The following is a 24,272-nucleotide window of genomic DNA, read 5'->3' as shown; positions in this document are numbered from 1 at the left end:
TTCAGCCAGTCTGTGATTTTCACTTCCCTTTTTCTTTCTTCCTTTGCCCTGCTTGTTTTTTCTAGCTGTACAGGTGGTGGGCTGTGATTTGGGATGCCGTTTCCAAAGATGCTGCGAGTCTGTGTGCTTCTTTTCACTGACCTCGGTTTGATGTGAATCAGTAAAGACATCAGTCCTAGACTCTGAGAGGCCATCAGCATCTGTGTGAACACTGACTTTCTCTGGATCTTGTAGATGGCCACTTTTGGAGTTATCAGCCTCTGGCTTCTCTGACTGCAGAGATGATAGATTTTTCTCCTCATCCTTAATATAAAGAGCAGATGCTAATCTGTGGTTTGCCGCTTCTATGTCTGCAAACTTTCTGTTGAGAGAAAAACGAGATGTTGAAATAACAATAGTTTTCAAGATGCAATGAGCTACTGAATCTGTTTGACCGATGTAGCCTTGAAGGAATAGTTTGACATTAAACATATAAATACACTTAATACGTTAAATATGAAGCTACAGTCAGCTGCCTTAGTACAGCTTAATACAAAAACTGTAAACAGGAGGAAATACTTAGCCTGGCCCTGTCCAACAGTTACAAGATCTGCCTACAATCAACATGTATACCTTGTTTATTTAATCTGTACAAAAAAACACCTCACAGTGATGACAATGTAGGCTGATTTTGCTATCTTTAGACAGAGCCAGGGTAACTGTTTCTCCCAGTTTCCAGTCTAAGCTAAGCTAAGGAGCTGTTGGCCATAGCTTCATTATGACCATACAGAAATGAAAGTGGTGAATGTCAGTGACTACTTGTGACTCATGAAAAGAGCTGGGATCAGTAGCCGAAGTGATTCTTTGTTCTCAAATTTTGTAATGCGAAGAAAATTTTGGGTCTGATGTCTCCAGTGTTTCATGAGAAAGAAGCAAAAATAAAAAATAATGTTACAGAAATATTTTATCCTATTTTATCCTGATCCCTCAGATTCTTCTCAGGAACGACCCCCAAGTTTGTCAACCACTGCCTGAGGTTACTTCCAGGAGCACAGTGTTCTGTATTTTAATATCAGCTGGCTTCAGTGTTTTTCTGATGACCCAACACACCTCTGAATCATGTTGTGTAGAAAGCGACGGTGGTTGACCTGCCGTTTGGACGGCCGGTTCTTCCGGGGTTTCTGCAGGGTCCTCATCATGTGACCAGCTGCTGAAGTGACAAAAGTGTAGAGGTCACGACCCCAAGGGACCCCTCGCTCCAATCCTGGCTCCAGAGTAACAGAGATAGATGGTCGCATGACTGAAAACAAGAAATTATAGACAAATCCACGGTAGATGTCATGTCACTAAGTAATGCTGTGTTGAAATCCCATCAAATGAGCTGCACTTTAAGTGATTTAACGTGAAGAAAATGTTTATTATTCATTTTAATCTTCTGGATCACCATAGCAGCACAGTTTATAAAATAACAGTTTATAAAATACAGTGCATAGCTATAGGTTAGTCTACTCAACAGTAGAGCATATGATTTAAAATTGGCTCCACCTCAACCAGCTGCAATGCTTCTTCAGCAACACAATAATATTTACATAGATAATAACATAACACTGACAGGAGCAATTTTCTGCACAAGTATGACATTAACTTTTTGTTTCCAGTAATTATTACAGCTTTTCTTACCACTACCAATACATGACTGGACTGATAAATTAGAAACGAGCACAACATCCAGCTGTTTGTTATGTCTAATCTTATGTTCTGTTCAGCTGCATGAAAAAACAAAACAAAACAGAAAATCATTCTTACCTTTCTCCTCCTTAGGCTGCTGTGGCTTTCTTCGTATATTTCTTCAAACTGCACTGAGGACTGAGGAGGCGGGCGGCTCCAGGGAGAGAGGTGTGGTGATTTAATTGTTGATGTATGTCAGTGCTTGTATTGTGGGTCTGTGCGCACAAATTAAGTCAAGTGACATAAGCGCTCAATGCAAATGCACAAAATCCCTTTTTTTCCCCAGCAGTATGAATGGAATCTAACTTGACAAATTGATAGTGGGAGAGGAAGTGAGACACGATGAGAGGCTCTGAAAAGAAAAGAGGCAATTATCTGAGAAGTCAACCGCTCGTGGAGGTGTGGGCACACGTCTCCATTGTGTGCCACACCAAAGGCAGCTTGTTAAATACTGAGAGACACAAACGCACCAGTTGAGGGTGTTAACAAGCCCTTAATTGATCAGCTTAAACTCTGGCCCTAATTATCACATTCTCGGAGGGAAGAGCTAAGATGGTTGCTAGTGGCTTTAATTGACCTTTACAATTCAATAGCACACCTCCCAAGTACAGAATTTTACATATCTATGGCAGCAGGTGGGTGAATAGGCTGTCCTTTTCACAAAGCTGAGAAGAGGGATCGATAGAGAGGACTAAAATAAAATCCAGCAAGTTTCATATTTATTTAACAAAATCTTTTCTTATACATTGTTTTTTTTTAGCTGTGGGTTGTTCAAAATGACCTTATCTTGACTTTCAGTTGAGATTGATTTTTTGCCCCCTCGTAAGAGTGGTCTTGTGTTTCTTTGTTCATGGTTCTTTGTTACTTTTCCAGGCCTTATTTTCTTTAAGGCTTTAAGTTGAAACAATATGACAGTGCCACAAATGCAATCTTTAGACAGTGATGTTACCCATCTTTTTACATGTAAATGATGTGCATTTCCCAAGTCCTGTAACTCTTTAACTCTTAAAATATATGTCAACTTTTCCATTGAATGAATTTCCAGAACATTATTAGGTCCTTGCTCTTTTCCTGGGGGAACAACTTCACAGTTGCTTATTCATCTGTTCATTTATTTTTATTCATCCATTCATTTTTTTTAATTTCATGTCCACTGTAGTCACTGTAACCATCCAAATAATGATCAGTTTTAATCCAATTTCCTCTTAGAGCTTTGGCTTCAAACAATATATTTGTCAGGTGTGTATTTCTCTGTTGTATCCTTTGTTGTATCAGTATTCCCTTTCGGTAGGCACATCACAGTGCAGCTATTTGGAATAGCACTTTCCATAATGTGTAATACTGGTTGCATTACACTGTGTCATAAAAGCAGAAAGGACAAGTATGGTTTTCCTCCAGGTCACCACAAATTGTTCAACAAACATTGGTTCCTTTTTGAATCTGGGGTGTTCAGAAGAATTAGACTCCTCCAACCAAACAGTCTCCATACTCATGGGTTAGTAGAGGTGTATTGTGTTACACACATTTTACCATTCCTCATCTAAATTTTTTCAAATAGTATTGTGTAACTTCAAACACCTTTCTTGCCCTTGAAATGCAACAGCTCATCTTGTACTTCTTTCCTTATGCTGATAAAATTAAGATTTTGTGAATCTTATAGCTGCTTACTCAAAGGAGGGAAGCACTGTTGCAGGAGTGGCATCTATTTATAGTGACACCACATGTGCTTCTGACCAGAGGGCTGCACAGCTAACTTTCTGGTGAGGTCTCAACTTCAACACTTCATTCAGCTGGAAAAATCTGTGGTAAGTTACGTTTACTGTTCTGCACAGACATTAGTAAAAATTATTCAAGTGACTTTCATTTACATAACAAGGTATGAGAGGTATAATAAATCACATTGTGTCACAAAAACAATGTGCGCAATGGACTCACCTACACTACAAATGAAGCTTCAGTCAATTATTTGTGTGCATGTTGGCAATTTACTTATATGTACACAAATTCAGTATAATAGTAGCTTTGCCAGTTTTTGCATAACCTCTCTGTTGTCAACTTCAGATTATTGCTTTGTTGGTCACTTCTTTATCATTCTTCACATGTGGTATTTTCTCAGATTCCTCTCCAGTGGGCTGATAAAGGTCTTATCACACATTTCCTGCAACACTGGCAGAACTTTGACCTGGTGAGAAAACCTCCCTCGCTTGTAGATTTACCTCAGTGCCTCCTCCTCGTCCAACAGAACCAATCAGAAAACAGCCTGCGTCTCTTTGGTCTTGAAAATGTAATGAGAAGGTGAGAAAAGCCACGCTGAAAGGTAGGTTTGTCTATTATTTGGATAAAAGCCATAACTTAGAGTAGTTCAAGACACTGCAGTTATCATTTTCAGTATGTAATTTAGAACAACAGTGAGTGAGCTGCATTATGTCGTCTGATTTTAGCCATCATTAACCAAACCTTTAATTTCGCTTTATTTCCTTTAACATCAGTTTTATTTGAACATTTATTTTAAAAACTTCCTCTCAACTAAAAGTGCAATATTGTAAAGCAGTGACACCCAGTGGCTCTATTATGAATTAATTTGACTTTAATCTTTCTGATCAGATCTTGCATCATGAATCGAGCCTGGGCTCTGTTCAAGGCTCACCCCTACATCAGTAACGTCCTGGGATACACAGCTCTGTTTGCCTCTGCTGACGTGATACAGCAGAGCGTGCTGGGTGGGAAACATAAAGCAGGATCAACACCAGAGGGTTCACCTGGCATCGACTGGTGTCAGACGGCTCGAGTGGCGACTGTTGGTTTCTGTTTCCATGCCAACTTCAACTACCACTGGCTCAGGGGGCTGGAGAGGATGCTGCCAGGGGGTGGAGTGAAGGCAGTGACAGGGAAAGTCGTTGTGGATCAGCTGGTTGCAGCTCCACTCACCATCAGTGCCTTTTATATTGGTAAGTGTGTCACAAGGACTATTTAAATCTTTTGTTTATCCTTAATAATCACATGCTGCTCTGTTTGGCTCTTATATTCCACTTGAGAAATGCTGGTGTCTGTTGTGCTGCTGTTTTCTCCAACTTCGTCATTCTTTTCAATAAATAACTAAAATAAAACATTCTGGTGCCATTTTATTTTAAGGGTCTTTTCTGGAAACTTTGGTGGAAAAAAGCTATGTAATCTGTGTGACCAGTTTCACAAAGACATACAATGCTATGGATTATACTCGTCAGAGCTCAGATAGATGTCTGGAATATTCCATCTACTTAGGATATTGTGACAAGTCGCAAACCAAAAAAGAAAAAGGACAATTTTGGTTATTGCCTTTAAAATACCCAGCTGGTGCCTTGAAAAGAGCCCAGGTTCGGTTCATTGTGCAAGATTTGATCAGAGAGACACATGTGAGTGTCACTGTAAAACAGAAGCTCCTCTTCACGTCAAGGCTCAGTAAAACAATTTAACAGCCACTTCTGTCTTTTTAGGTTTAAGTTTACTCGAAAACAAAGAGGACCCACTTGAAGACTGGAGACAGAAATTCTGGACATCTTACAAGGTACATTACAAAGTCAAAGATTACACTAAATAATAAGAACAATGGCTACATGTTCCTATGTGATAAATCGATCTATCCATCTTCTGTTCATCTGTCTAGACTGGAGTGGTCTTTTGGTCAACAATGCAGGTGAGATATTCTTGTATTATCATCATCATTTACTTTATTGCCACACACAGAGATTAGCAGACATGCACACATGTACAGACTTACACAGATGTAGAGTGACATATCCCTTTTTTCATCTCTTCCATTATTTCAGGCAGTGAACTTTGCCCTGGTTCCCCCTGTGGCACGGACAGTGTTTCTGGGAGGCATCGCACTGACTTTCACAGTCTTCCTCTGCCACCTCAGACAGCAGCACAGCCATAAACTTGAATAAACCTGAGATCCTCAGCTCTGTCATGCAAGTTTTTTTAGTAAAATAATGACATCAGATGAGGCTTATTTAAGGGAAGAATTCAGTTGCAGAGTCAGTAGATTTATTGAGGAACCTGGGGTGATTCCTCAGTAAGATAAAGGTTACAAGACTCAGCTGATTAGCCCACTGTCTCCTACAAGAACATTGAATGCAAATGTAAATTATGATGCAACAGTGTCTGAGTTAAATCCTGCTGAGAACTACAGAGCTCTTAAACCTATTTACTCGTCACACTTTCCGAATGCCATTCTAGACTAAGTCTGTTATTGTCCTTACATTTATTTTTTCATTATTTGTTTTGCTTTGAACATTTTATTAAATTGTGTCATCATGTAAATAGCTTATATTGTCATATACATCTTGAAACTGAAGTTCATATTTCTGGTGTGTCTCTGAAAACTGTGGCAAGTAAAATGTACATTTATTACTAACTAAACATACTATTAATTGTGCATAATATGTTAATGTTATGTTAATACATAACAATTTCCCTCTGATGGATGAATAAAGTATATCTATCTATTATAAAACTGAACATATTACAATAAGCTCTTGAAAATCATTTTCATTTGATCAGTTATTTAACAGGGATAGCACAGTTGGGCTATTAACATAATTATTCACATATTACTATAATATGGGCCATACATCTTGGTGGTTCATTTCCATCTCTCAAATCTCATTAATGTATTTTTGTTAGGGATCAAATCAAAGCATTATCTTAGCATTTCTTCCACCATGGCATTATTTGGAATAAATAAATAAACAGATTAATAAGGTCATGAATGAAAAATAAATTAAAGGGCCAGTTCATCCAAAATTGCAAAAATACATTTTCTCATTCATGTCTCCACAGACCTCACTGCTGTGTATTATCCAGAGAAACTGTGACATTGTTTTGGGAAAGAAAGTAATAATATGTCAGTGTTTTGTGCACAGAGGCCAAATTCACTTCACTAGCTAGGCTAATTGTAATAGTGACAGTGTGTGCTCACAACTTAAGGGCCCAAAAAAGTATAAAATACATCATAACGATCCATTAAATGATAACTATTACTTTCCTTCTTGCTATTTCCACCACAAGAGGCACGCTCTTCATCCTGACGGTTGTTTTGAGCCTTTGAGCTTGTCCCGCACGTAGACTGTATAAGACAGGAAGTGCATGCTCAGTAGCCAATCAGAGACCCGAGATTTCAGGGCACTGTTTATCGCGAGACCTCGGCTCTTCCTTTTCCCTTTTCGCTCTGAGTCCAAGATGGTAGGTACTGCTAGTAGAATTTTTTAAACACGATAGCCTGAGTATCCACGATCATCCTCTGAATTAAAGCATTTTATCTTCCTAATATTAACCGTTACTGATTCTGAACATAATTTGTAGTACAGCCCTGGCATGATTTTCTGGTATTTGACCACGTAATTCATATTAGCTTACCCTCTCTGATGCCGACATTAGTGCTGCACAGGGAGCCGCTTCACGCCTTTAAGTTGATCAGAAATTAGCTGTAGAAATGGTCCAGAATGCGGGATATTATTTGAAACTATAAATCTCTATTCCCCCAACGTTAACGTGTGTTTCCAAACGTTATACTTAGCCTTACTTGTAAACTATAGGCTTGCTTCTGTGTGGTTTGTAGTAGCAGTTAGCAGCGGAGTGTCAACGTGTGAACCGGCCTCTGCAATGTTCTACTACTTGTTTTCATTAATGATGTAAATTCTGCTCATACCTTAAAGTATTTTTTAATTTTTGTGTTTGCCAGTGTTAGAGTAAAATGTACAAGAAGTCCAGCAATGTTTCGATATAAGATTTCAGTGTGATACACAATTCTCTGGAGATGAACATCAAGGGAGATGCTTGTTTGTGAATATGTGTTTATTGTATTAATGTGTTTCTGTTCACTTTTCAAGGGAGTCGACATCAGACACAACAAGGACCGTAAGGTGCACAGGAAAGAGCCAAAGAGCCAGGATATTTATCTGAGGCTCCTGGTCAAGGTAAATCATATTCACACGTCATGTGTTACTTATTGGAGTAATACCACCAGTAGTAGTAGAAATGATGTCATCTGTCATCTTGCGTGCTATGCTAATCAGTGTGATTGCATGTAATATGTCTAACCATCCTGCTGATTTCTTTTAGTTGTACAGGTTTCTGGCCCGCCGCTCAAATGCTCCCTTCAACAAGGTCGTCCTGAGGAGGCTCTTCATGAGCAGGACCAACAGGCCTCCCATCTCCATCTCCCGCCTGGTCAGTCTCACTTCTCTCACCCTGTCCACCACTGAGGATCCTATGTTGATTCTTTCTAGATAGTAATACTGTTAGAGCCAGTTGTCGTATGTAGCTGATCATCCTTTTTTGAGACTGGCAAAGTAGACGTGCTGATTTTAGGGAAGCACCTTTCCAATCCAGTGGATCAGTGTTGGTGCTGATGTGACCGATGAAATGTCTTTTTAGTTTCAACAATCGGTTTCATTCAGCCGGTCTTGGTGGCTTGACACATTTGTTCATAGTGTAACAGCATCCCCAGTCTCATGTTACCTTGCATTAAAATTGATCCCATGGGTTCTGTGCAGTGAGGTTTACAGATTTCAAATTGTGGAATAAGCACTGATATCTGATTGGTACTTGATATAGCATGTTCTGCTGAGAAATAGTTGTCAGTTTATTAGTGCATCCTTGGTTGTGTTTACGTATTTGTTCTGCTCTTTAGTGGTTCTGAATTTTGTGATGAAGTTGGGATTGAGTTAACTAATTCGGATAGAATTTTCTGAATTATGTTCCTATGTTGAAGTAAAGAAACAAACTGTGGATTAAACTAAACGTAATGTGATACATTGTGTCCATTCACTCATCGTGCTACAGAGCATATTAAACACAGCTCCCTTATTATAGAATTGTCTATAATTGACTGTTACATACTTTATAATTGATGGTGAGGAGCACCGTTATCAGTTGAATTTCTGACTTTGCTTCCCTGTCCCCAGATCCGTAAGATGAAGATGCCCGGCCGTGAGAACAGAATTGCTGTTGTTGTGGGAACAGTCACTGATGACGTCAGGATTCAGGATATCCCCAAGCTCAAGGTAACTCCTCTTTTTACAGTGTGTTGTTTTTTTTTTTGTTTTTTTTCAACAGAGATCTTCCTCAACACTGTAATGTTGTTGGAAATCTTTGAGAAAGTCCTTATGTGCTGTTTCTTGTCCCATAGATCTGTGCTCTGAGGGTAACCGATGGTGCCCGTGGCAGAATCCTGAAGGCAGGCGGTCAGGTGATGACCTTTGACCAGCTGGCTTTGGCTTCTCCCAAAGGACAGGGCACAGTGCTGCTGTCAGGTAACTAAACATGTTAGATGTGTATAGAAACTATGCAATTGGTGTAGTTATTGTAAGCGGTCATTGTCCAGCCACCGCCAGGGCATCAAGCACCAAATACAAATATGATCCTTTAGTATGGTCAATTGAGCACAACGGTTGAGATTTCCTTTAGGGCTATCCATGTTAAATGTTCACATTCATGGAACAGTTAGGTATTTTAGATGGATGTCTGCAAGTACAAAAGATTGGAGCTGCCTTACGTTGTTTTTAGTCACTCATCTGAATTTGTTAAGCATAAGAAACCCAGTTGTTTTAGCATTATGCTTTGTATAACAGGCATCTCTTTAAATAGTTTTAACCAAAAGTGAGACAAATTCATCCCTGTTAGATCTTTTGTAAAAGAAGGGACTTCTGATATGTGCTGTGTCAGTGTTGTTTGATCACTTTTATTGCCAGAACATCAAAACATGTTTTGTTTGCCAAAAAAAACCCCTCAAATATTCACCTATAAATGCAAACGCCCATATTACCATTTTCTGTCTTAAATAGTGACTCTGCACATTCATGTGGATCCTTGAGGCCAAATGCAACAGAAGTGGTACAGGCTGGTAGATTGGTCAGATTGTATTTGTAATTAATTGCTTTAATTTTAAAGAAATTGATACAGCAGGTGCAATGGCACATTTTTAAATAGTTGACTTGTATTGAGAGAATTTAACTTGTACTTAATCTCTGGCCCCATTTGTACAAACTGTATCTTGAAATGTGGTATGTTAGTATTAAATGTTCCTGAATGGAAGCTACATTTTTAGACAGGAACTCAACTGATTTCGGCTACTAAGGGCTGCGTATAACCTTTCAGATGGTCTACAGACTCGTAATATTTTCTGAGATGCTGTATAACATTTTTAACATTTCTTACTCTGTATGTGTTTGTTCTCCAGGACCCCGCAAAGGCAGAGAGGTGTACAGGCACTTTGGAAAAGCCCCTGGAACCCCTCACAGCCACACCAAGTACGTGTACAGTCCATGTATTGGTACTGTTGTTAAACACAGAACAAAATGTTTTGTGTTTCACTCTCAGCCATTGATACTCCAGTAATTTGATCAATCTGATGCTTGGCTGCAGCATAGGCCTGAGTAGAAGACGCTGTCTTTCTTTTGGAAATTACTTAAAAAATGGTGGTGTTACATTTGCAGGTTAGATATCCTGTATGTCAGTGCATATTCAATGCACTCTGTCCAATTCTGTGGCCATGCCTCTGACACACACTGTTGATCAGTAACTAAGCATTTTTTACTGACATCAATACATTTAAAGAGTGTAAAGTATGGTTTATATATACTTACCTTGATTCCATGCATAGTGGGGAGGAAGGTTGTCATATTCTGGTCAATATGGAAATATACAGTACTTATTAGAGAAGTTCACATATGGTGATAACACAAATCTTACACAATAATGGAAATGATATAGTTTACACCACAAAATGTGTTGGACTTAAATTTCTTGTGCAGAGGGATGGATTTTCTGTAAAACCAAGTAATAGAGCTTTCATAGAAGAGAAAGCACTGGTATAACAAATAACATTAAGTGGTAGTTCCTGTTTGCGTACCACTAAGCTGTGACAGTAGTAATGGTACACCTGGATGGAGTGCTGCCATTAAAGTTATAGGTCTTACCCGTGTTCAACCAGTAAAGTGTTGCTAAGGTGTCTTGAAAGTCGATTGAAGTTAAAATGAGCGTTAACTGGGGGTAACATTGTTGAAGAAAATCTGTTGCCAAGATGCGTTAATTTCTGGCACTTGACCCATAAACACATAAATGTTAAATATTTTAGTTTTTTCTCCTGCAGTTAATTGGATTGTTTGCAGAATTTTGGAGAAATCATAATTCACATGCTGCTTCTGAGCTCAGAAGTATAGAGTTGAGTCACAGCCACTACATGCAAAACCTGCAAACTCTTTAATTTGGTAGCACTCAGGTTAAAGGGAAATCTGAGTGTCTTAAATTGTGACCCCTTACATGAATGTTGTATTATCATCTTATACCAAACTGCTCTTTCTCTTCTCCAGGCCCTACGTTCGCTCCAAGGGCAGGAAGTTCGAGAGAGCTCGTGGTCGCAGAGCCAGCCGTGGCTACAAGAACTAGTCTGTCTTTTTGTTTTTCATGCAATCTGATACAAATAAAAGATTGACTGTATGAAATGAGTTGTCTTTTGTGTTTTATTGGATGGCATTTACACCCTAGTAAGAACATGGGATTACTCATTTTAAGCAGGTGATAACATGGCTGGACATCATCACAGGAGAGTTTTTTCCGTTTAAGGTTGTAACGTAAATGTGACTTCACAATGCTTGTGATCACAATTGATATGAGTTAGCCTGGAAAAAACATGACTCGGCCAGGAAGTGGTGGTCTGTCAATGATTGGAGAATGTCGGTGGGTGTTGCAGTGTTTTCCTTATCGCCATTGGATTTCCTCTCCGCCGCTCAAAGCTGCTGCTCCTGCGTCTCCAGACACTTCCTGCACCGAGCCACAGTTTTCACAGCAAGCGACTATCTGTCGTCGTGAGAGGGGGGACAAGATGAGGTAACTGTGGGTTTGCTTTTGCTTTGTTATGTTGTAATCAACGTGTCTCTTTCTAGTCTTGTAATGGCGTGAATATAATTCCTAAAAAGTTTTCGTTTCTCTTTCCTCGGCTTGATAGAATCAGATCATTTCGCCCGTTAGCTAACGTTGCCATGTAACGTTATCTGCGCTAACTTGGGTACCTCAATAAACAAAACAAGAAATGAGACGTGAAAATGTTAAACGGGAGCTTTTCAGTGTACCCATTGTGAGCCCAGGTGTTTTTCAAGGGAATAATCTTTTTGAAGTTGACTAAGTTGGCTTGAACTTATTAACTACACGTTAACTAGCAAATTGTTAGCCGCTGCTAACTGCCACCGCTGTGTCAGGCAGCACTTTACAGTATTCATAACATCAGCTAGCGTTTGGTGTCGCCTAGATTCAGCGTTAACTAGGGTTATTTCTCTACAGTTTTAAACTCTTTCTCGTTCTTTATAATAACTTTAAAAGCTGCAATGTTTATGAAAATGGCTCCCCAGCTTGGCAGTGCCGTGACTGTTAAAGTACAGCTAAGTAAGTTAGCTGGCTCACAGCCTGTCAACCAGCTAGCAAACGTTAGGTTAAAGTTCGGCTGCTAAAGCTTTTACATCGGAGCATCAGGGTTAATAGACGAGCTCTTAACTCTTCTGCTAAGTGTATAACCGTGCTCTTGAGTTCAGAGTGTAAGGTAACAGAAGCGTGCCCAAAATACCCCTAAATCAGTCAACAGCAGCCTCATTGTGTGGGAGACAAAATTAGCCTGCTGATATTATTATTTCTGGGTGTCCCCGCCCTGCATTTCAAGGACGCAAGGTGCAACAATGGGCATCAGTGAGGTCCCTTTTAGTGGGTTTTATCAGGATAGGACATCAGCCAAGTATTGATTTTGTCTGCACCACAGCTTGCATAATATTTCCTGGCTGTTATAAAACTTGAAAGAAAGATGTGTCGAGTTTATTAATTTAGGGTATACCGAAGTCCCATGGTGATAGTCCAGTCTAGATAGTACTTTGACGCACTTAAGTCTAATGCAATGGATCCTGCTGACTTGGAGCTTTGACTTGACTATATAACCTCTCATCTATATGCATTGAAATTATGATTATAATAAATGTTCATAAATTATGTAACCAGTCAAAGTTGGTTTCCAAGTTATGTAGAGTTGTTTATGAAATGAGTTCCAAACTTGTTTTAGCAGACACTGTATTTCTGTAGATAATGATCATTAAATTTTTATCAGGCTTATAATGAACCTGTTTCTTTATTGAGAAAAAGATTGTTAAGTAAGATTGTTACATGCTAATGCTTATTGCAAAACCTCTCAAATCCAGTACCAATTAGGTCAGCAATTTGAGAAATCTCAATCCTAGATTCAGATTGTGAAAGAGACATTGTGTCCCCAAACCGTTTTAGACAAATGCTCTGAACATGAAAATACCAGTCCGTTGTGGTCATTCTCATGCAAGCTTTCATTCAAAATAATGTGTCTCAGCAAGGCAATTGAGGATGTGTGACTCTGAGTCATTATGTGCTTCAGCAAAGACGCACCTAAGGTCAACGGGCATGATGGATCTTTTGTTGCTTCACCCTGTAACTGGTATCTCTTCCTCTTATCGTGGTAGTCTTTCTCTGTGCTTGTTGTGCTCTAATTGTGAAAATCGGATACAGGAATATTCACCTTTTCACGTAGAAATGCAAGTTAATTAGAAACAAAAATGATTCACTTTCTACAGTTTAGTGTGCATCCTTCTTTAATGCCAATTTCTCACTCATCTGCTCTAAAAATACCTGTAGGGTGATGGATAACCATCACATTAAAGTTCTGCTGTTGTTTTTTCCACTTTTGCAATTGATTGTTGTCCTCCTTTGTCTTCATACAGGAACAAAGATCTTCGGGAGGGAACGTGAGGCTTGACTCAAGGACATTACCATGACATAAACCAAGGACCCAACTGGAACTGTCTCCTTGTTTGTCTTTTGTTTTGTTTCTGTTTGTTTTTTTTTTTTGTTTTGTTTTGTTTTTGTTGTCTAGTCTCCACCTGTCTTACCTTATGTTCAGCCCTCCTCTTGTGGAGAAGGGATAATGAAGTAATGCAGGAGCATTTGCTTGGATAAAACTTGTATCACACTACTGTGTTGAGGACTGGCCTAGTCACTCCTCTTGTCTGCCTCCTATATATCACTGAGATTAAAGATAGCAATAGAAGTATCAAAGGTCTTGAAAGAGCCTAACTTATCATATCTTTATGGCATTAATTACATTTTGGCCAGCACTTACCATGCAACATACATTATAGAATTCTTTAGTTGTGCATTAATTTAATTTAATTTAATATTTGTAGCATCGTTTTCTAAACAGAGGGTGTTTGTCTTATTCATACTTAATGGATCAGTTTTTCAATGCAAAAAAGTTTTTTTTTCTTTGTGTAATTATTTAAAGATTTATTTTTGATGTTGAGTAGCTGCTCAGCTGCCTTACATTGTTATCAAAATAGGCGGCTTTAAGTTGTAATGTCAACTTATTTTTTTACTTGCAATCCTTGCAAAAATTTCGTTTAAATGACTGATCTTTTAGTGGAAAATTACATTTTTAAGTCGTGTTGTTTTTGAATATGTTGAAGTATTGCCTATCCACTTTTCAACTGGCAGTAAACTGTGGAAGCTGACAGCTCTCCAGATCAAACTGTGATGGAAGCTTTCTAACTGTGACACATAGACTGGTCTTTATCAGTTTCCATCTTCACTGGATAAATACGTTAACAGAGGAACCTTTGAACTTCTTTTTTCAAATGAAGACATATGTTTGAAATCGACAGACGGGAACAGAAACTTTGAGTGGATGTGTCTTGTTTTTTTGTGACATTGTTTCTTGTATTCAAGCACTGAAGAGGAAAAATGACTTTGTGGAGATTTCAGGGATAAAGTTCTCAGACTGACATTTAGATACATTTTTGATTTTCCCTGTAAATCTTGAAGAGTTGCCGAATTTCACTCTTCAAATCTCTAACAGTAGAAAATACCACCCCAAAACCTGACGCAATTTTTCCTGATAAACCTCGCCCACTTCAGCTGTGAGGATGCGATCCCCAGAACCTTCTTCACCTTCTCCAGCAGAAGCCCTCCTTCATGGCCAGTTTGCGAGCTGGGGATCAGGCAGTAACAGCAACAATAACAGCTGCCCCAACAGCCCTGGTGGTCCAGGTGGACTCTCCCCCGCTGCCTCCCCTACTCCGGCTCCGGCCTCCAACTATGCCTTGACCCTCACCCACACCCACATACATATCCAGCGCTTGTCACCACGGCCAGGGAAGGAAGCCCGTCTCTTGCTGCCTTTAACAGAGCTAGTGGGGTGCAGCTGCCCTCGCGCCCCTGCACCCCCTCTCCTGGTGCTGTACTGGTACCCACCAGGGAAACGGCGGAAAGGGGTGTCCCGGCGCAGGCAGTTGAGGGCCTACTTGGCAGAAAGCAGGCCTGAAGCTGAGAGGTGGTCAGCTGCTGTGCAGTGTCTACTCAGAGGTGTGACCGTCACTGCTGACACAGGTGAGTACGTGTTTCACTAGAGGCTTGCTCCTCCAGTTTGGTAGATGTGATGTGTCATGGTTTTTACTTCTCACAGGACCACACTGGACATTAACTACACATTTTGCGTATTCTACCTCACAGTAGACTGTATTTAGATCTAAAACATTTGCTAATATTTCAGTCATGAAAATTAACTTGCTGAGACTTAGACCATCTCAAATTCTTAGAGCCCAAACTGCTGTCATCATATGTCCTGTTAAATTTATTGTATATCATTGATATGTCAACATAAAACAGTGAAGGCTCAGATCCGTTTGGTATTTATTAAATTTTCTTCTGAAAATCATTTAAACGATTGTTCAATAATCAAAATAGTAGTTGATTAATTTTCTTTCCATGGACCAGTAGATTGTTTGTCTAAGCTCTAGTGAACATGATGCCTTTAACAGCCCTAAACTCTCTGAGTTTGCTCTGTTTTTATTAAGGAACCTTGCTCATCAATACAGTGTTGAGTTTTAGTGAGTAGTAGAGTGAATAGTAAAAGCAGAGCAGCACTAATAATTTACAGTAGATAAGAATGTTTATTGCATTTGCTTTGGATGACCTCAATGTTTTTCTCTGAGTTAAGCCTTGAATTCCTGTTGTTCACTACAAGAAACCACACAATGTTGCCTCGTGCTGCATTGATTTATGCCTCCTTTGTAAATGCTTGCTAAGTATAGCTAAATGTCAAAGTGACCAATATGTGTGTATGATACACACTTTTTGTCACTGAGGGGACAAAAGGTACCAAGAGTAGTCGAGCATTTTAGGGGTTATCTTGCAAAAAACAGGAGGATTAACACTAATACACCATAAGAGGATGTGAGATTTATTATGCAGAACATTTAGTGCGGATTTTTTTTTTCACAAGACTTCATCGTTTTCTTGAGTTTATTTATCTAATAGCCTTCGCTTTTCTTTCTTTGCCCTTATCTGTCCTGCACACATGGTCTGTATCATTTACTGTGAAATGTAAAGACAGCGAGGGTGGGGCCTCTGCAGCGTGCCACCCCTTCTTGTGCACTCAAAAATCAAACAGATGGAAAGGCCCCGCTCATTGTTTACATTCACTTTGTGTAAGAGTGCTTCTCACCGTTGCTTATGCGTCACTTAACCAGCATCTCCCATCTTTTCCTGTCTCGTTCCTCCTCTTTTTGTTTAACCCTTAATTTTCTTTAATATCTCTGTCATGTGGTTCCTTAGTCTGTACCTCGAATGCCTTGAATTGCCCCCCAGGGGACAAATAAAGTTCTTTGATTGATTGATTGATTGGTTGACCTGTCACATTCCTATCTCCTTCCCCCAACAGTGGTGTAGTTGTCAGTCATTTTTAATTTTCTGCAATCTTCTGTTTCTCTTGTCTGCTCCTGCCCTGTCCTACTTTAGTTCACCCTGTTTTCTTTGGTTTTACCAGTCTGTTTGACCCCTGGTTTCTCTTCCATTCTCTTTCCTCATGTAGCCCTCATTCTGTCTTATTTCTCTGTTTCAGTTCTTTCACCTAATCTCTGCTTTTCTGAATCACTCACTCTCTTGATTCTGTGGATTTTTATGTTTATGGACATCATAGCTGTGGCTGGTTGGGTTTTCTGTTGATTTGATTTAGCGCAGTTTGTTGCATAATCCAGGATTATCAGAGGGTGCCATGACATAACCACTGACATCCATCTATACCATTACCAGATCTCAGACTGATTTTAAGGGATAATTTTAGAAGTTTTTTTAATCTATTCCATGCTCCACACCTGGGCTGATTAGCGATTAGAGAGTAGGAATAGAGTGTCTTGTTTTATTGCCCCAGCATGCCAGTTGTATAGGTAATAAATGACTTACCTCTGTACACAGACTTATCTCTGTACACACTTGTTTTATTTAATTTCTATATAATGAATGCTTTGTGTGTCCTTTACCATGTATTTGAATTTAAATGATTGATAGAAGTTCTCTCGAGCAACAGCATTGTGCAGTATGAAGTAGATCCTGTGAGGTGAAATAAAAGAGGCTCATATGGTTGAATGTACTCAAAGTCCAGTGTTGGGCAACACTGTGCAATGACAGCTTAGCTTACGTTCCAGTTGGCTGGCTTTGCAGTGAAGCTCTAGTTCCTTTCTTTGTTCTGGACAAAACTGTGAGTTGTAACTTATTCTTGCTGTCCCTTCTCTTTTCATACAGAATTTTCAAGAAGTCTGCTACCTCGTCCCAGGCGACTACTGTTATTGGTCAATCCCTTCAGTGGGAGGGGCCAGGCAATGCAGTGGTGTCAGACCCACATCCTGCCAATGATCAGAGAGGCCAATATCAGCTACAACCTTATACAGACAGGTAACACCTCACAGCCAAAATCAGTCTCATGGGGTAGATACTACATGTACAATAAACATATGTATGTAACAGATATTCAACTTCACTGGATGTTTTTTTTTTTTTTTTAATCTGCGTCAGAGCGTCAGAACCATGCGAGGGAGCTTATCAGAGAGATATCACTCCCAGAGTGGGATGGCATCGTCATTGTTTCTGGAGATGGCCTGCTGCATGAGGTGTGAAATCCTTTTGTTGTATACCACATTCGTGCACAATGTACATGGTGTCCATAAATATGATTTTCAGAATTTTCTGTGTTGTGTTCCTGTAGGTCATTAATGGGCTGATGGAGCGTCCTGACTGGGAACAAGCAATAAAAACACCTGTCGGCATTCTGCCCTGTGGCTCCGGGAATGCACTGGCTGGCTCCATCAACCACCACGCAGGGTAAGCATGTATCTTATTTTTGCTTGTAAAGGGGAGAATTGTCTGTCTTTTTCAGGTGAACAACTTCTTACAGCCTAACTCAAAAGTGTGGAACTAGACAAAGCGATTAATTAAGGATAGTCTTAATATCTCTCGTATTTTTTAAATAAAAACTTTGATTTGTTGTTGTCATCTTAAACTCTGTTAATAATCTGTCCTGTCAAGTCAAAAAGTTTTGTATACTACTGGACACTTAGCGTTATTAGGTTCTGCATGAGTCAAGCTCTGTCACATCCCGCTTCTCTTAAAACTGACCAGCTTAGATAATCATGGATATGTGGATATATTTGATTTCAGTTACACAAAATTAGATTAACCTAGTTCGAAACTCATAAGTTGTTTTGCCTTTTCTTCAAACAGAGGAGCGCAATTAGGTTTTTGTCATCACTTGGTTATCTGCACCTAGATACTGGATCTAGATACTGGATCTGAATAGCCGAAGGACCTTGTTGTTTGCGCAGTTCTCTCTTTATCTTTGCTGACAAGAGGTGTCGTCTTTTTTTATACCTCCCTCAGGTATGACATGTGCCTTCGGGAGCCCCTCCTTCTGAACTGCTGCTTTTTGCTCTGTCGAGGCGGTGTCCGACCGATGGACCTGGTCTCTGTGACAACAAGCCCTTCTCCCTCCAGTCGCGCTGCAGCACCCAGGAGACTGTTTTCTTTCCTTTCTGTTGCCTGGGGCTTTGTGTCTGATGTGGACATAGAGAGTGAGAGGTGGGTGTGTGATTGCTACAGTCCAAGAACTTCCACTGTTGGCTTGTTCATCTAAGCAAAACTCAGATTTTCCAGTTTATTATATAGTTTCCTGAAAACAGTTTTACAAATAATCTTACATGAAATCTTTCCTTATTACAGGTATCGTGGCCTGGGCTCAGCCCGCTTTACCCTGGGAACCCTGGTGCGCATAGCTTCTCTTCGATCCTACAAGGGTCGTCTTTCTTACCTGCCACCCTCTATTGTCACCACATCACCAGACACCACACCTCCTCCGCCAAGGAGACCTCTCTCCCGTAGTATTACAGAAGGCCTTGAGGGCTTCTGTAGAACACCCATCCATCGCACCTGCTCTGACATGGGCATCAGCGAACAGAGGAGCCTGCGTAGGGGGGAGGGTGAGAGGGAAAAAGAGGAGAGGCAGAGAGAAAGGGAGAGGAGAAGGGAGAGGGCCAGGGGAGGAGGAACTGGTGTGGTGAGGGCCAGCAGCTTGGCAGAAGACAGAGAGAGGGAGAGGGAAGGGGAGGTGGAGATGGAAGCAGAGGAGGAGAGATCAGGCACATGTTCGGAGAGATCGGGGACGAGTTCTGAATCAAATGAAAGGGACGAATGCAATATGGGAAGGGAAGAAAGGTTGGCGGGGATCAAAGACGAGAGGGAAGATGATGGAACAGTAGACCAAGACTCCAGTGAGATGGAGGAGGAGGATAGGGGGAAGGATGGGGAAGGCAGTAGTGGTTCTGTAGAGGGGGAGGGAGTGTTGCATGCAAGAGAGCTGGGAGAGAGCTATGGGGTAGACATGGGGCGAGAGGCAGATGAAGAGCCAGAGGCTTGTTTCACTTACCAGGACAGCCTTCAGGAGGCCAGACAGGCACTACGAAAGAATTCCGCCCCCTCAAGCCAGATAGCCAATACTCTATTCAACCAGTCTCTCAATCAGGAGGGAGATGCAGATTCTGGCACTTCATATGGAGTAGAGGACATGCATCTGAATGGAACCTACTACCAGAAAGAACCCTACCCACTGGATGTTGCCCGTGAGCGGGCTCTCACCATCTCCTCTCCCTTTCGTCACTCTCCCTTCTCTTATAAGCCCAAGACCCTGGACCAAAACCAGAACGCCTCCAGGCCGAGGCCCCTTTCCCTCCTCCAGCACTCCCACTCAAACTCCCTCCCCCCGAAACTCCCCTCCCTCTCTCTGTCTCTTTCTCCCACACCACCCTCTTCCCCATCTTGTGCCTCCCCACACTCCTCATCCTACCTCGCTCCCCGTCCTAACACCCCAAACTCCACCTCACCCTCGCCGTCTCTACGCACACCGTCCTCGTCTTTTAACTTTGACATTGCCGAGCCAGCAGGACCCCTTAAAAACCGTCCTTTCGTCTCACTGCCTTTAAATCTCCCTAGGGATGATTTGTTACCCCCCCTCGACCAACCCCTTCCCACCAGGGATTGGGTCACCATTGAAGGAGACTTTGTCTTGGTCCTGGCCCTTTATCAGTCCCACCTTGGGGCTGACCTCCATGCTGCACCCCAGGCCAAGTTTGATGATGGGCTGATCCACCTGACCTTTGTGCGGGCGGGGATCTCCAGAGCCACTCTACTGAGATTGTTCTTTGCCATGGAAAGAGGAACCCACCACTCCGTCAGCTCACCATATGTGAGTCATGTTACCTGCAAGGCCTTCAGGCTGCAACCTCTGTCTACACGAGGAACCCTCACTGTGGATGGAGAACTGGTGCCCTACGGGCCACTTCAAGCGCAGGTCAGAAAGAGGAAAAATTGTGCTTGGAACTGAAATGGTGTAATCTGTGTGTAGTAACTGTAGGTGACTTGATGGGGTGTGAGTTTGCTTTACTTAAAGCACATGCTCATGTAAGTGTAATATGCTTTGTAAGGCTGAGCCAGTAATAGTATTTTGATTGCAGTCAATCAAAATCAGTCTCTGTTAACTAAATAAATAAGCACAGGTGAATATATGGGATGATCATCTTACCATATATCCTGCTACTATATAGCAGGCTGCATTTTAAGTTCCCTTTGTGTAGGGAGTTATCGAGTAATGTCCTCCAGAAAAGACTGTATATTGTGCAGTATCATGTTAAATGTTTTGATGGCTAACAGTTGGTATTTTTCAGGTATTTTGTTTATATTTTGCACTAATAAGAAGATGTATCCTTAGCAAATTTACTGTGTTTCTCTACAGTACTGAGTATTAATTTTGTGGTGTTGTGTTAAATCAGTTACACAATTTACAGTTGTTAAATTTCTTTGTCTGATCTCTCTTTATTTCACAGGTTCACCCTTCAATATCCCGCCTCATTGTTGGCGACTCTGGAGTGAAGATCACCAGATTCTAATCAGGGATTGGTTGAGCTGACTGATACAGCATTCTACTGAATTATGTAATCTTTGTTGCCATCTATACTCTGAGGGAGAGGGGAGGGGGGTCTGGCAAACTCAAAATAGCCTAGATTGCAGAAACTGCTTTTCTGGGGTTTAATGAAAGGGATAACCCACCGAGCCACGCATCATTGGAGCATGACTGCAGGGATTAATTGTGAATTTGAAAATGGATGAAAAATGCGCCTCATTGCACAGCTGTTGGATTACGCTCAGCGTACCCTGAGAAGCATGAAAACTGCACAGACTGGGATAATAAGAGGGAAGAACAATCGAATGTTTATGGGGTTTTTTGTGCAGATAGTGCATGTGTTGGCTGTATACATAGTAGTATGCATGCAGAGAAGCACTACCTGATTTTTGCCTTACAGTGAGATAGAGAGGAACCACACTAAATTCAGAGTCATTTCTTCTTAAACATGAAAAGCTAAAAAAAAGACATGAGATTCGCTTGGTCCAACCCCCAATAAAAATTGTCCCCAACCCTCCATCTTCAACCCTGGCCCCAATGTCCAAATGATTGAGTAGAAAAGCTTATGTCCCTGAAGGGAATGCCTTATCTGACACTGGACAGTACAGTTGTACATTTGTCCTTTCTTACTTATATAAGAAACCGAAATATTCTTAATCTCTATCCACCAATCAGACACAGTGGTAGATCCATCTACCTACCACTATCTCTGAACACTCTACTGTCCACTGTTTTAACCATTGGTGGTGAAAATATGAATAAAAGTACACTTTAATGACCATTGTGTTCATGCAAGTGAGTTGATGTAGAGCAGCGAGATCAAGCTTTTCAGGGTCATCACATGGATAGCAATGGAACCGTTGAACGGTGGCCATTACTGACATTTTTACATAATCTGCCTGTTTTTCTTAGCCAGTGGATGCACGATGATGATGTCAGTGATATCAGACTTTGCAACATAAAAATGTCTTAACAAAGCAAGCTTCTTTGTCAGTGGTTTTAGACTGTTCATTTTCAAGAACTCTTTCAGAATTACAACCATTAGCCCTCCTCACTATTTTATATTTGCAATATATCACTGTCTCTGAGTAGTCATCTTTGGAAGTGTTAAGTAGAGGACATTAAAAGCCTCTGTTAAGTCGTATGTAGTGCAGTTATTTTGCACAATAATTGGAGTTGGAGCAGCACAGAAAATCACAACACTAGATTGCACAGTAACTTTGAGATACATATGAAGAGTAACACAGAGTCAGATACAATGCTTTGTTCTATAAAATGGATACACTAGTATTAATAGCCTAGTCCAGATATCATAATGAATGGATCACGTTTCATTCATAGCCTGAAATTGATGAAATGTTTCAATTTGAACACTTGTAGCTTTTGAAAAGTTAAGACTGAATCATTTAGAAACTAAAATCCTATTTCATCAGATCAGACTTTTGATCAAGAGATAAATCAGATGGAAGTAAAATTTGCACTTTGCAAAATTAGCCAGCATCAGATCAAATCTGTTTATGTAAGTGATAGTTTTGGTTTTAAATTTAAAATACCTTGGGAACATAAGTAGCAGTAACTTGTCCTCCTAAGTGAAATAAAACAACAGACTTTGAAGTCTATGAGGAATTGTGATGTTTTAGAAATTAATTCTGTCATAATAAAACCTGCTGAAATACTTGGTCAGGACAAAAGATAAATCATTAGCGTGTGCAGTGTATCAATCAGTAAGCTCATGTGCCGACTGCTTGGATCATCATCAACATACTGTATGTCTTGGTCATGCCTGGACAAATCAATGCCTTTGTATAATAAGCCTGTAAATTCTGGCTGTTGATCATGAACTGTTCAAACCTGACTGCATAAAAATTGAGTAAAATTCTTTGCTCACCAGGCTGTTATTTTTTCTTCTTTCCTTTTCCCTTTGAATGCACAATGCAGCTAGTCTACCACAAATACACTGTGCTTACACAGCTACAGAATGTGAGTACAGCATCTTGAGTCCAGGTTTGCAACATTACCAAATAGAAGAAACTATATACACTTTGAATGGAGTTTTGCCAAAATGTTTACTTTTGATGTTTAAGAAACTAGTTGTCACAGTTTACCTTCCAAAACACTTTGTTGTCTATGGCCATGGCTTGGACCATGGTGTTATAGACCAATTTGAAATGAGAATGTCAGGGTGTGACCCCTCAGTTAATGCCATTAAGATGTCTGTAGTGGACTGTCTGTAATGAAATTGTAATTATTACTAAAACAATGAAAATATATACATATACAATGTACAGTTAATAGTTAAATATGGTTTTGAATAAATGTAACTTGTTAAGTTTGGAGGAAATCTACTGTACCTTTTTGCTTTGCCACACCAATGAGTCTTATTTATAGAATATATTCAGAAATGTTCATGTGATATAAAGAGACGGAAGTTTCTTTCATCTGAAACATTCTTTTTATATCTAATGGCATTTTTTAAACTATTACCGATAAACATAGTTTGTGTCCACCCCAATCAGTCACAGTATACTACACTGTAGTGTTCCTTTTGGGCCTTACTTCTTCAGTGAAGCAGTCTTACTGCTTCACTTTTGGGCCTTACTTCTTCAGTGAAGCAGTCTTACTGTCTCTCTCACTCTTGTAAGATTACTGACTTCAGGTGCCATTTGGCTTTTGGTAAAAGCATGTGTGTGAATGTATTGGGTGGCCTCAGAAAGAATCAAATTCCTGAGCCATACAGTGTAATGAAATGCTCTGTCAACCCAGAACAAATCACTAGCGCCAAAAGATGTGTGAAGGCTGTAAGAAAGTGGAATACAGTATGTATGTTATCTACTATATTACTGTTTTTGGAACATGCACGTGGTGCTGAGACTGTCTTGCCAACTGCTGTTTCCAAGGTCATGAATGAACTTGAAACTTCGAAGACAACATGGAAAAGATGTCTTTTAAAGTGCGCAGAAAAACAGAAATCTAAACTTTCTCATTTTCAAGACAGATGAGCAATATCCATCTGCTGATGAAGATCATCTGATACAGTCAAAAGTACTGGAGAAGCTACTAAATAGACACCATTAAGGGATCATTATGTCAAATAGACCAGTTCGATTGATTTAAAGGTTTGCATTTCCCCAGGGTTCCCTGTGTAGCATGCTGGAAATATTAAGACACTTAGAAAGACACTCAAGAGTATTTATTGCTGTATTGTACAAAATGTAGTATGTGACTCTTTATAAAATGTATA

At 40.2% G+C, this 24,272-nt stretch overlaps 3 protein-coding genes across 3 annotated transcripts; all 3 read left to right on the top strand.

Moving 5' to 3' along the window:
• The first annotated feature begins 4,321 nt into the window (after positions 1-4,321).
• Positions 4,322-5,633, top strand: si:ch211-120k19.1 (uncharacterized protein LOC563199 homolog). The gene is made up of 4 exons (XM_041044577.1): positions 4,322-4,655; positions 5,181-5,251; positions 5,351-5,380; positions 5,514-5,633. The coding sequence occupies exons 1-4, from the start codon at positions 4,322-4,324 to the stop codon at positions 5,631-5,633; spliced, it is 555 nt and encodes a 184-aa protein (XP_040900511.1).
• A 1,254-nt stretch (positions 5,634-6,887) lies between these two features.
• rpl18 (ribosomal protein L18) lies at positions 6,888-11,187 on the top strand. The gene is made up of 7 exons (XM_041044576.1): positions 6,888-6,930; positions 7,578-7,664; positions 7,810-7,917; positions 8,655-8,753; positions 8,879-9,002; positions 9,929-9,998; positions 11,061-11,187. The coding sequence occupies exons 1-7, from the start codon at positions 6,928-6,930 to the stop codon at positions 11,134-11,136; spliced, it is 567 nt and encodes a 188-aa protein (XP_040900510.1). The 5' UTR covers positions 6,888-6,927; the 3' UTR covers positions 11,137-11,187.
• A 289-nt stretch (positions 11,188-11,476) lies between these two features.
• On the top strand, positions 11,477-23,311 carry sphk2 (sphingosine kinase 2). Its single transcript, XM_041044547.1, has 8 exons — positions 11,477-11,577; positions 13,476-15,135; positions 17,329-17,478; positions 17,599-17,693; positions 17,789-17,904; positions 18,460-18,657; positions 18,799-20,422; positions 20,955-23,311. Exons 2-8 carry the CDS (start codon positions 14,673-14,675, stop codon positions 21,015-21,017), a joined length of 2,709 nt encoding a protein of 902 aa, XP_040900481.1. The 5' UTR covers positions 11,477-11,577; positions 13,476-14,672; the 3' UTR covers positions 21,018-23,311.
• The last annotated feature ends 961 nt before the right edge of the window (positions 23,312-24,272 follow it).

The sequence above is a fragment of the Toxotes jaculatrix genome, chromosome 8 (assembly GCF_017976425.1).
Source record: "Toxotes jaculatrix isolate fToxJac2 chromosome 8, fToxJac2.pri, whole genome shotgun sequence".
NCBI classification, from domain to species: Eukaryota; Metazoa; Chordata; class Actinopteri; family Toxotidae; genus Toxotes; species Toxotes jaculatrix.
This window is presented reverse-complemented; position numbering and strand designations above follow the sequence as displayed.